The sequence below is a fragment of the Acinonyx jubatus genome, chromosome C2 (genome assembly GCF_027475565.1).
Source record: "Acinonyx jubatus isolate Ajub_Pintada_27869175 chromosome C2, VMU_Ajub_asm_v1.0, whole genome shotgun sequence".
Taxonomy (NCBI): domain Eukaryota; kingdom Metazoa; phylum Chordata; class Mammalia; order Carnivora; family Felidae; genus Acinonyx; species Acinonyx jubatus.
Genome location: NC_069384.1, coordinates 81,174,697 through 81,188,257, shown reverse-complemented (window position 1 = coordinate 81,188,257; position 13,561 = coordinate 81,174,697). Strand labels below are relative to the sequence as shown.

The following is a 13,561-nucleotide window of genomic DNA, read 5'->3' as shown; positions in this document are numbered from 1 at the left end:
ATTTGCAGGGGACATAATTCAGTCCATAGCAGGCCTTGTTAAGAAGAACAAAATGCTCTGGATATATTTTTAAACAGCCACTTTTCTCCTCTCTGGTACTGGAAGCATGACTGGATTTTTCTCCGGTCTTCACAATGAGAACCTGGTAGCTCCTCAAGATAAAATCCATGAAAGTAGGGAAACTCCCCCCAAGACTCGGCCCCCTAGGATATTTAATTCTTGAGTCTGTCCACACCGAATCTCTGGCATTTTGTCATTGACGGCTGAAGTTTTCCTACCCCAGTGTACCAGCTCCAGCAGTGGTGGCTTCTGCTCCAGTAGGCTGTGATCATTTATACCCACCTGTCTGTTGCTAACTCAGGGGTGGCAGCTGGCCCCACCACTTCAGCTCTCAGGTAGATGGAACAAGAGTTGTTGATTTTCTGTTTGCTCAGCATTTTTCCTGAGAGGATGGAGGTGTTAACTTTCAAGCTCTTTACATGCCAGACCAGAAACTAAATGTCTTTGTTCTCTATATGTTCAGAATTATATGTGGATATCAGATTTATGTAGTCTGACCCAGCATCAGCTCAAACCGTACTTCTGAGAACTGTTCAAAGAATGTCTCTGCAGTGGGGTCACAGAACTGCATCTCCTTTGTCTCTCTAGTTCCATCTATCACTTTGGGGAGAGAATGGCATCAGGCGTCTCATCCAGACCTACAAATGCCCCAATTTAGGTATTATGCCGAGGTGGCAGGACCTGCACCTTCCCAGTCTTTCTTTGAATTAGGCCACGTTAAGACAATTCTTGCTAGTGGGATCACTGGCATATTTCAGTGTTAGGGAGAGCTTTGCAGTAGGAAGAAAGTACACATTACAAATAACCTCAGCATTCTTCTTATTACCATTTTTAATAGTAGTATTTTGGAAAAGTTGTTTTAGCTTACCCTGTGAGATTTAATTGAAGTCTGTACAACATTGGAATGATCCAGATACACTTTTTTTTTTTAATGTTTATTTTGGGAGAGAGAGTGTGTAAGTGGGGGAGGCGTAGAGAGAGGACGAAGACTGCCAAGCAGGCTCCACACAATCAGTGCAGAGCCTGACGTGGAGCTCGATCCCACAATCCACGAGATTATGGCCAGAACCAAAATCAAGAGTTGGGCACTCAACTGACTGAGCCACCCAGGCATCCCCAGGTACTATTTATACCTGATGAGGTTATGGAACTAAATTATTTTTCTATGAAAATCATTAGGCTCTTATTTCTGTTAGCTTATAAAAGCCATTTTTCCTCTTTATGCAGGAGAACATTGAAAACAATACACTTTCTCTTTTGTGAATATCAGAAAGAGAACAAAAGTTCTATTAAGTTTTGGGAAGGACATCTTTGACACTAGTATCAGACTAGGGAAATGGAAAGTGAACAAGTCCCCTGAAGACCTGAATTACATCTGCTGTTACATTGATTTGATGTGGCAGAATCTTTGCCATTAGACAGAACGGTGCCCTTGTCTGCTTTGGTCTGCGCCTCATAAAAGTTGATAAGGAAGTGTGGCTGTTCTGTATGAGGGATACTGTCATCTCTGCCTGACTTAGAGAGCCATCATGGAGAGCCACACCTACTATGTTCTTTCTTGCAACAGATGGGTTTCCACCTAAGCCAGTCTCCTGTCTGGTTTGTGAGGCGTTACTGTTGTTACAATTCCATGCTCATTTTGTGGGTATTGTCTTTGCTGCCTATAATAATGCCTCTTAAAGTGTTTTTCAGGCAGATTGGCACATTTGCTAATGTTTTGTTCAAAGGACATGGGATTACATTGTGGCATTTTTAACATGGAATGTAAAATGGAAAACTGGAAGCTCAGCTTAACAACCTTGTAAAACAACTTGATTAGAATGATAACTCCATGGACAATAATTGTCTTCACTCTTGTGTGTTGTGAATGATGTATTTGAGTTTTCAGTCTAAAAGGTACCAAGCAGTCATCAGTACGCCACTACCTCTAAGGACTGGTTATATGGGGATGAGCAGAGAATTCAAGCAGTCAGGATTTAGGCTAAGCTGAGGTGGCCCTAAGTTGTCAGCACAAGTTACAGGGAGATTGTGAAATTCTCTCCCTCAGAAATGTAGAGTAGTCTAGACTGGCCTATTTTTGTGCAATATTTAGAGTGAAGGGGAGAGACCAGACCAGACTTTTTTTCATCTCCCTGCAACATTTATTTTCTTTGTCAAGTATTTTTATCAGAATTTTAGAGTCATTTTAATGACATCATTTATTCAAAACTGAAGCATAGTTTATCCTTCCCAGTAACAGCCAAATGTACAAGATCATAATTTTAAATTATTTATCACAACCTGAGTAAGTGTGAATGTTTTCCCCAACCTGAATTTTTGGGTATAGTTGGTGTGCATGTATTTCACAAGGCATATAAGTACTCTCCTTTAAAACAACACAGGAAACAACGGGTATTGGTGAGTATGTGGAGAAAGGGGAATCCTCTTGTACTATTGGTGGGAATACAAACTGGTGTAGTCACTGTGCAGAACAGTATGGAGTTTCCTCAAAAAGTTAAAAATGGAACTACCCTATAACCCAGCAATTACACTACTAGGTATTTACTCATAGGCTACAAAAATACTGATTTGAAGAGGCATATGCACCCTGATATTTATAGCAGCATTATCAACAATAGCCAAACTATGGGAAGAGCCCAAATGTCCACTGATTGATGAATGGATAAAGAAGATATGGTATATATACACAATGGAATATTACTCAGCCATCAAAAAGAATGAAATCTTGACATTTGCAATGATGTAGATGGAGCTAGAGTGTACTATGCTAAGCAAAATAAGTCAGAGAAAGACAAATACCATATGATTTCACTCATATGTGGAATTTAAGAAACAGAACAGATGAACATAGGGAAGGGAGGGAAAAAGAGAGAGATGGAAGCAAGCCGTAAGAGACTCTTAACTATAGAGAACAAACTGAAGGTTGATGGAGGGAAATGGCAGGGGATGTGCTAAGTGGGTGATGGGTATAAAGTAGGGCTCTTGTTGGGATAAGCACTGAGTGTTATATGTAAGTGATGAATCCCTAATTCTACTCCTGAAATCAATATTACAATATATGTTAACTAGAATTTAAATAAAATAGAAATTTAAAAAAATGACAAGAGAAAGTCTAGTGTATGCCTTATAAAAATCTACCTTTTATATATACTTAAGTGTTTATATCTTATATGTCATTGCTATGATTAAAATAGAAATTCCCAAAAGAATAGATAAGGTTTAGGTTTAAAACATACAGTTTTGATACACTAAAGTTAACAGTGGCAAAGCAGATAGCTAATAGAAGAGTAACAGAAGTAGCTTTGAGAAGGGAATATAACAATTTGTATTTTTGTGCAAGACTGTGAAGCAGCAGTCAGAAATGGGTGTAAGTGCATACGTGTTAGTTTATTAAAGTTTTCATTATGTTGATGTTGCCTGATCATTTCCCAGCAGACATATTATTTCCCTCACAAATGAATGCATCAGATTCTATTCATCTGAGTGATTTGCTTGGTTTGATGCATATTCACATCCTTAGTACTTGTAAAGAGTTTTGTCAATAAGTGTTCTGGAAAGAATTAAATACTGGGATTTATTGGCAGATGCTTATGTCTAGTCTTAATTTGCTCCATAGTCTTGCATTTATAAGACATAGTAACAGAAGTGTGGCGTAGATAACATATTAACACTACCTACAATATGACATAAACATCTGAGAAGTACACCAGCTCACCTTAATGTTAACGATCATCGATTAGCATTCCCTTTTTCTTTTACGTGGGCATATTCTGTTGGGACAAAACGTTGATGTTACATAAAGACCCATCATTGCCCTGTGATTATCATGTGCGTTTTCTATTTGGTCCGTGTAGAGCTTTCTGACAGCATTCATTCACAGCTGAATCTGATTTCATAGCCTTAGTCCTTGTCATTTGCACCCCTCTATCCTGTATTTGGTTTTTTGAAGGCAACCCAGCACATTATTGCCTGTCCAGTTCAATTCAGTGTACATTTACCGAGTGCTTATTTATTATGTGCCAAGACTGTGTGAGTGCTGGGAGACATTGAATGCAGCAGTCTTTGCTCTCAGAGTTTATAGTGTAGTTGGGACCTAGACACTTAAAAAGATAATTTTCATGTTACATAGGAAGAACTAAGGTGATGCTGTACTTAAGGAATAACCAGTTACTTACCTAAATCCTGCTTTAAAGGCAGCTGTGAACTAACGAAATGAAACTCGAACTTAGAGATTTACAGCCAATTTAAGGACATACCGAATTAGCCCATCAGCAAGTATTGACAGCTCCAAGCAGCAGAGCTTAATTAATGAGTTCATCAGTCAACCTCTGGTAGGGACTGAGTGTCACAAACTCTTAGTTTAGGAAAGATTTCCTATGTCTAAATATAATTCCTCTTTCTGTAGCTGAAGGCTCTTACTGGTAAAAATAGGAGGGCTATTTACCATTATTTATAGGACCTTTATAACCTCAAATTGTTCTCTGCGGAGTCAGAGATTCCCGCCTATGACTGTTGGTGTGCTGCACATGGGTCACAGGTGTGCCTAGAGACGGATCCCCTCAGCTCTTGGGGTGGGTCTTGGGGCACCCATAGTCCCCTGTGATCAGTCTTACTTTGTTCTGAGGGGCCATGCAAATGCTGTCCTTCTCTGAATGCGTGATGTGAGAAAAGCTGGGAGATGTTTCTTTAAACCATCTGCCTTAACGTTTCTTCACAAAGCTAGTTTCCCAAGTAGTTTTGTATCTTATTAACCCTATTCCAGTTCTTTATATAAGGAGCTTTAGTTGAGGTGAAGAAAAGATAGGGCTCTCAAAAGGAACTGACTTCTTTTAAAGATGATTTGTATGTCTGTAATGAGCAGTAGTTGATTTTCTAAATAATTTCTTTTGGCCACCAGTAGTTGAGTGTCTACTGTGATAAAACTAATTCTGTATTTCTCTAGCTTTTTTTTTCCTTTTTTTTTTTTTTAAAGAAAGCTCTGCATCCAACGTAGGGGTTGAACTCATAACTTTGAGCTCGAGTCACATGCTCTGCCGATTGAGCTACCCCGGCACCCCAGTATCTCTAGCTTTTGTTGTAGGTATTCTGAATAGTGGGCTTTGGTGACTAGCTGACATACAAAATAAATGAACACATGAATATTGTGTGTCCTACTATTGATCCACTTTATAAATTTGTTTTAGTAGCGTGTAAATAACTAGCCCGTACAACATGCAGGGTACTGTTGCAGGCTTTAAGAATTCGTTAGTGAGAAGATACCTGGTACCTATCCTCAAAGAGTTTATAGTCTTTAGATAAGAAAGATAATTAAAGAAGTAGTTACAACATGGTGTGATTGGTGCTACCAACGAAGTATGGTAGGGCCAGTTGTTAAAAGTGGAAGATGGTTTACTATATATAGTTACTCGTGGATCATTGGTTAATTTTTGTTTCTTCTAGAGCAGCAGTACAACTTTGGTATTTATTTAGAGGAGCTTTCACTGAATATTATTTCCTTAATTATTCACTATAAACTGAGAACTGTTGTGATTTAGACTGTGTCTGATATAATACACAGCTCACCCTAACACCCTAGGTAAAAGTGAGACTTTCAATTCACGATTTTATATCACCAGAAGGGAGTTTTGCTTTTAAGGTTGACGTACTTTTTACCTGTCATTACATACTTAATGACAGATGTGATGAATTAATGCCGTTCTCTTTCTATTTATGTTTTCAGGGAAGGTATTCATGTAAATCAGGAATCGCTGCAGATGCCTCCCTCTGTTACGGAGCAGTTCATTGAGCTGTTGTGTCAGTTCGACCCAAACCAGGTTATAGAGACGCTGCAGGTCCTTGAGTGCTACCGCCTGGAAGAAACCATCCAGGTAAGACCTGGAATGCAGAACGGATGTGAGTAAACTCATCCTAACCATTCACCAGTTTAAACATGAGCAAAAGGAGACTAACATAACATAGCCCCCGGGATCGAACCCAAATAGTCTGCCTCCACAGTGCCTGCTCTACATTGCTGTGGTAAACTGCTGTCCCTTTATTCCAGTAAAGTCAGAAACAGCGCATGTCCATCGCTGTTACTAATCAAGTTTCACAGACGTTCTAGCCAACACACAAGCCAAGACAAAGGAATACAATAAATATATTAAAAGGAGAAACCAAGCTCTTGTTTGTAGGCTCTGATGGTTAGATAGCTTGCTGGGCATAAGACAGGCTCAGTGGCAGTTAGTAGTCTCAACACGGTCATTGCCTTGGGTCCCTTCCCTTGTTTTCTCCTGTTTCCACATGAACATGACTATGTGCACGTGTGTGTGTGCATGCGTGTACGTATACACACATACATATTCTAATCAATAAGAGGCTAGTATTTAAAATTTATTTTTAAACTACTGTTATATATCCTTTCCTTTATTATCAATACTTATGAAACAGTAATCCGTATTCCCTGTGCCACCTTCTGAACTACTCACACATTTTAAAAATTTTTTAAGTGTAAAATATTTAAAGTATATAGAATTGTACAGAATTTCAAATATCAATGTACCCACCAACCCAGTTTTATAGATGTTCATGTTTGACATACTGGCTTTAAATCTTTGTTTTAGAAATCATCCTCTTTCCCCTCCCCCCCCCCCCCGAGGTTATCACCAGCCTGAAGATGGGAAGCATATTCTTCCCATCTATGTTTATTTTTCCTATAAAATGCATGATACAGCAATAGCACTGCTAGGAATTTATTCAAGGGATACAGGAGGTACTGATGCATAGGGGCACTTGTACCCCAATGTTTATAGCAGCACCTTCAACAATAGCCAAATTATGGAAAGAGCCTAAATGTCCATCAACTGATGAATGGACAAAGAAATTGTGGTTTATATACACAATGGAATACTACGTGGCAATGAGAAAGAATGAAATATGGCCTTTTGTAGCAACGTGGATGGAACTGGAGAGTGTTATGCTAAGTGAAATAAGTGATACAGAGAAAGACAGGTACTATATGTTTTCACTCTTATGCGGATCCTGAGACACTTAACAGAAGACCATGGGGGAGGGGAAGAAAAAAGAAAAAAAAAAAGGTTAGAGAGGGAGGGAGCCAAAACATAAGAGACTCTTAAAAACTGAGAACAAACTGAGGGTTGATGGGGGGTGGGAGGGAGGGGAGGTTGGGTGATGGGCATTGAGGAGGGCACCTGTTGGGATGAGCACTGGGTGTTGTATGGAAACCAATTTGACAATAAATTTCATATTAAAAAAATAATAAAAAAATAAATAAAATGCCTGATACAGTCTTCCATGTTTATAGAACTTGTAATAATGGTATTAGGGGCGCCTGGGTGGCTCAGTCGGTTGAGCATCCGACTTCACCTCAGGTCACGATCTCGCGGTCCGCGAGTTCGAGCCCCGCATCGGGCTCTGAGCTGATGGCTCAGAGCCTGGAGCCTGCTTCCGATTCTGTGTCTCCCTCTCTCTCTGCCCCTCCCCCGTTCATGCTGTGTCTCTCTCTGTCTCAAAAATGAATAAGCGTTAAAAAAAAAAATTAAAAAAAAATAATGGTATCATATGGAACATATCCTATTGCAAATTGCTTTTTTATTAAATTTTTTAAATTTATCAATTGTTATACATGTAGAATTAGCTCATTCATTTTAATGATCATATAATATCAATTGAATGAGTATGCCATAGTTTATTTCCCTACGGATAGACATTCAAATTGTTTCCACTCCTTCACATCCTAAACAATGCTACCTTATACATCTTTGTATGAACCTTCTTATGTGCCCATGTGAGCTTTCTCTAAGTAATTACCTGGAAGTGGAATTACTTAGACAGTTAGACTAGCTTATTCTATTGTTACTGCCAAGTTGATCTCCTGTTTGTTTCTATTCTCACCATCAATGTTTTTGGTATTTGTTATTTTTCCACATTCTAGTTGATTCCTAACATTTTTTGGCTTTTTTTTTTTTAAAGTTTATTATTTTTGAGAGAAAGAGAGAGCTGGGGATGGGCACAGAGAGAGGGAAAATGAGAGTGAGAGTGGGAGCAAGAGAGAGAGAGAGAGAGAGAGAGGGAAAATGAGAACCCCAAGCAGGATCCACAACCTCAGCGCAGAGCCTGACTCAGGGCTCAAACTTATAAACTGTGAGATCATGATCTGAGCAGAAATCAAGAGTCAGACACTTAACCAACTGAGCCACCCAGGGGCCCTACACTCTTAGACTTTTAATTTTTGCCAGCATGATGGGTATCATTGATTATTCATGACATTGAACATCTTTCCATATGTTTAATGACTTTCAGTTTTTTTTCTCTGAATTATCTGTTCATATCATTTGCCCATTTTTCTACTGAGTTTTTGCCCTTACTGATTTGTAGAAATTCTAATTTCTGCATCTCTAATCCTTCACTGATTTTATATGTTGGGGATGCCTTCTTCCAGTGTATTGTGGCACGTTTCTTTAATTTGGTTTCTAGTGACTTCTATTTTAACTTATCATTCTTTTCCTTTAAGGTTTAAATTTTTGTGTGTGAATCTTCCTTTTCTACCTTGATGGTATAAAAGATATCCTCTTATACGAGTTTTATACCTTAGCTTTTTACATTTAGGCTTTTAATCCATCTGGAATTAATTTTTGTAAACAGATCAAGGGAGGGATTTCTGTATTTTTTTTTCCCCTGTATATAACCGGTGGTGTATGTGGTATTTCTGGTATCCTTTCCTCACTGATTCACAATGCCATTCTGCTGTATACTGAACTCTCAGATATACATGGATCTTTTTGTGGAATCTCTTCTGTTCATTTGGTCATGTCTTTCCTTTTACTGTTACCACATATTTTAAATAATATAGCTTCACAATAAGGCTTATTATTTGAAAGAAGAGTCTTCCCTCCTCATTGTTTTTCTTTAAAATTCATGTGTACTCTTAGGCTCTTACTATTCTACATCAAATTAGGAATCATGTTGTCATCTTCCTTTAAAAAAACAAAAAACAGGGGCACCTGGATAGCTCAGGAGGTTAAGCTGCTGACTTGGGCTCAGGTCATGATGTCACGTTTTGTGAGTTTGAGCCCCATATTGGGCTCAGTGCTGACAGCTCAGAGCCTGGAGCCTGCTGCTGATTCTGTGTCTCCCTCTCTCTCTCTGCCCCTCCCCCACTTTTGCTCTGTCTCTGTTTCTCAAAAATAAATAAACATTAAAAAAAAATTAAAAAAACCAACAAACTTCCGGCATTTTGATGAAATATATACAATGAATTTATAGGTTAATTCAGGGAAGATTGACATCTTACAACGTAGAGTCTTCACATTCAGGAACATGGTTGTCTTTTTAAAAGCCTTTTACGTTCTTTAGTGAGGTTTCAACAACTTTTATATGATCTGCGAGGTTCTTGCAAATGTTATCTTAAATTTGTTCCTAGATACTTACACTTTTTGTTAACAATGTGGAAGGAAAGTTTTTGAAATGACATCTTTGTTGATTGCTGCTGCTGTGTGTTACTAATTTTTATACATTGTTTTGTATTGAAAAGAATCTGAATTCTTTCTTCACTTAAATAGTTTATAGATTTTTTTAATGACAATACTATTTTTCAAGAATAATGGTAGTTTTTCTTGTCTTTAGCTTTTCTTTGTTTTCTTTTTAAAAAAAATTTTTTTTACATTTACACTGTTTTCTTACCAGATGTCTAAGAGCTCCAGGATATTATTTAGAAACAGTGATAGTATGCAGTCTTGCCTTGTTTCTGATTTTAAAGGGAATGGGTCTAACATTTTACATTAAATATGGTGTTTATTTTAGGATTTTGATAGATAATTTTTAATAAATTAAGAGTTCATTTCTCAGTTTAGGTAAGAGTGTTTTGTTTTTGCTAAGAATGGGTACTGCATTTTATCAAATACTTTTTCCTGCATTTATTGAGATGATCACACTTTTCTCCTTTGAACCTGTTTATATGCTAATAATGTTATTTGTGCCTCTCTTTGTTCTTGCTGCTAAGAAAGTTTTTTGTTTTTTGTTTTTTGGTTTTTTTTGCTGCTAAGAAAGTTTTATTCTACTTTATTAGTCTTTTCAAAGACTATTTTGGGGTTTGTTGAAACTCTGTATTGTTTCTCTGTTGTTTCTTTCCCACAGCATTATTTTCTGCACTTAATATCTTTCATTTATCTTCTTAGTTTACTTGGTATTTCTTTTTTACTAATTAGAAACTTTTAGTTTATTGATTCTTATTAAGATCTCACTTATACATATGTGTTACCTTTTTTCCAGTGGATATACTCAGTCAGGTAAATGAAAACTTTAAATTAAACAATAGTGAAGAAAAAAGTGAATGAACATGGTTTAGTTAGAACTGCCAAGATGGGCAACTTCTAACACTAGAAAGTCCAATATTTCATATTACACTGGAAAGTAATGTACTACTGAGGTATGAATTCATTATTTACTGTCATATTGTTTTCATCTTTAGTAGGATCCTCTCCACAATCAAGATTTGTGAACAAAAATCCTTATCATTTCTTCTTTCCTAGATTACCCAGAAGTATCAACTTCATGAAGTCACTGCCTATCTATTAGAAAAAAAAGGAGATATTCATGGGGCCTTCTTAATAATGCTAAAGGTAATATTTTACTATATTTGCTTTGTCATTTTCTGTCCACGCCTCCATTCATCAATCTGTCTTTTTATTGAGATATAATTGACCTGTAGCATTGTGTAAGTTTTCATCAGTCCATCTTCATTTCTTGTGTGTCAAAGTAAGTTGCAGACAGTATTGCATCTTACCACTAACTATTTTTGACTAGAGTTTAGTCGTTGGGTAGAACATTTCTTTCTGGTATACTTTTAAGGTGTAATTTATATACAATAAAGTGCACAAGTCTTAAATGTGTCATGTACTGAGTTGTGACAAATGCATACACCTATGTCCCTAGTCCCTAACAAGGTAGAGAACATTAGCTTCATCAGAGAAAGTTCCTTCATACCTCTTCATACGCATTCCCACTTTTGTCCCCCCACAGATCATCATTTTTCTGATCTTTTTTTTTCACTGTGAATTAGTTTTACCTATTTTATGCATTCATGCATTCATGGGTTCCTCCCTTAGTAGTCTTGTATAATTCTCCTTTCACCATATTTTTGAGATGTATCAGTAGTCCGTTTCTTTTATTGCTGAATGGTATTGTACGAATATACTACTATTCATTCAGTCTCTTGGTGATTGACACCTGGGCTATTTCTAGTTTTTGGCTATTAAGAGTAAAGCTACTACGATCACTTTTGTACACAAATATTGTCATTTTCACAGGAAAATGTCAGTACCAAGGACTGGAATCCCTAGGTCATAGGATAGGTCTAGGTTTTAGGTCTATAAAATATTACCAGACCTCTTTCCAAAGTGGTTATTCCATTTTACATCCCCTCCAATAATGTATAAGAGTTTGGGTTGCTAATTCTCACCAACAGTTGATGTTCTATCAGTTTTTCACAAAAATTTTATCCATTTTTAAAATTGTTATACCTACAATAAAAACTTATCATTTTGGTGGTATTAAGTGTAGTCACATTTTTGTGCAGTCGTCACCACTATCCCTCTCCAGAACTTTTTCAACTTCCCAAACTGAAACTCTATACCCATTAAATGGTAATCTCCCATTCCTCCCTCCCCACATCCCCTGGCAGCCCCCATTCTTTATGACTCCATGAATTTGACTACCTCACATACATGGAATCACACAGTATTTGCCTTTTTGTATACATTAATGATAAAGTCTTAAAGATTTACCCATGTAGCATGTACCAGAATTTCAGTTTTAAGGCTGGATAGTACTCCATTTTATGTATATACCAAATTTTGTTTATTCGTTCATCTGTTGGTAGACACTTGGGTTGCTTCTGCCTTTCAAACTTTGTGAATAATTCTGCCATGAACATGGGTGTACAAACATCTTTTCAAGACTCTGCTTTCATTTATTCTGGGCATACAACCAGAATGGAATTACTGAATTAAATGAAAATACTATTTTTAATTTTTAAAGAATTGCCATACTGCTTTCCATAGTGGCTACACCATTTTACATTCTCATCAGAAACGCACAAAGGCTTTTAATTTCTTTACATTTTCTCCAACACTTGCTTTTCTCTGTTTTCTTGTTGGTAGCCATTCTAATAAGTGTGAAGTATTGTATCAGTTTTTTAAATACTGTTATCTAGCTAAGGAATAGATTAGGGATATCCTCTCTTCCTATGTATGTATGTATGTATATCCAGCATACATGCAGCAACATGCAGAGGAGTGGAACTGGACCACTTTCTTACACCATACACAAAAGTAAATTCAAAATGAATGAAAGACCTAAATGTGAGGCAGGAAATCATCAAAATCCTAGAGAAGAATACAGGCAGCAGCCTCTTTGACCTTAGCTGCAGCAAAAATGTGACTATACTTCTTACTAGACATATTTCAGGAGGCAAGGGAAACAAAAGCAAAAATGAACTATTGGGACCCCATCAAGATAAAAAGCTTCTGCACAGTGAAGGAAGCAATCAACAAAACTAAACGGCATCTGACAGGTCAGATTATATGGAAGTTATGAATCACTAAATTCTAGTCCTGAAACCAGTACTACACTACATGTTAACTAACTTGAATTTAAGTTAAAAAAGATGTTTAGAGCAAGGAAAAAAAAAAAGAATTTCTTTATTGGCTTCTAGTTTTTCTCTAGCTGTGTAATCATAAAACAGGCCAGGAAGAATATTCCACAGAGGTTTTGTGTAAGCTCTCAACCTCTTTTAATGTAGAAGTTATCCCTACATCTCTTTTTTCCTTGTCGTCTATTTGTTGAAGATATCGTGAATCTAGTTTTAAAGGATAGTTAAAAGTATTCCTGGCACGGATGGGGGAAAGAGAGGCAGTATATCCTTGAAGGGAATAACACCATTATTTACAAAAGCATAGGAGTACAAAGAAATACGAAAGACTGGGAGAGCAGCCAGCATTTTACTAGGGCTCCACTATCCATGTATTGGCAGGCTAGAAGCAAAGGCTGGGTGCAGATCTGGGAAGATTTTGTAGGACACCCTAAAGAATTAGGACAGACTCTGTTGTTCACACAAGATCAACTAAAAGTTTATAAGCGAAGGAACTGATACAATGTTGTTTCATTAAGACTGCTCTGGTTAGGTAGGAGACTGAGGGGCAGGTAGAAAAGGGGGAGGTGCATCTTAGGGAGGAAGCAGAGAGCACTTGGGAAGCTGTGTAGTGTGGGTGTGAATCTGTGAGGCTTGAGCTGGAGGCAGTGGTGGTGGTGGAGTGGGAAGAGGATTGGATTTGAGAACTTTTGATCTTTGAATATAGTATGGAGGAAATAAGAGGAAGTGGTTGATGACAGTTGTATGATTTTTAGCCTATAAGGGACCTCAAGAAAAAGAGCAAATTTGGAGTAGGAGGGATATATTAAAGGTCACTCTCAGTGTATAGTAATATCTGGAATATCAGTAATGCTG

General features: G+C 37.3%; 1 protein-coding gene across 13 annotated transcripts in view; it reads left to right on the top strand.

The window, feature by feature from the left end:
- The window catches only part of VPS8 (VPS8 subunit of CORVET complex), a 253,159-nt gene that overhangs the window by 157,848 nt on the left and 81,750 nt on the right, over positions 1–13,561 (top strand). For all 13 annotated transcript variants that reach the window (XR_008297776.1, XR_008297777.1, XM_027061270.2 and 10 more), the window contains 2 exons: positions 5,780–5,927; positions 10,587–10,676. Coding sequence is in view for 11 of the 13 variants with exons in the window: in XM_027061270.2 (XP_026917071.1) it covers positions 5,780–5,927; positions 10,587–10,676 (238 nt within the window). In the remaining 2 variants the exon portion in view is untranslated. The remainder of the gene's footprint in view (positions 1–5,779; positions 5,928–10,586; positions 10,677–13,561) is intronic.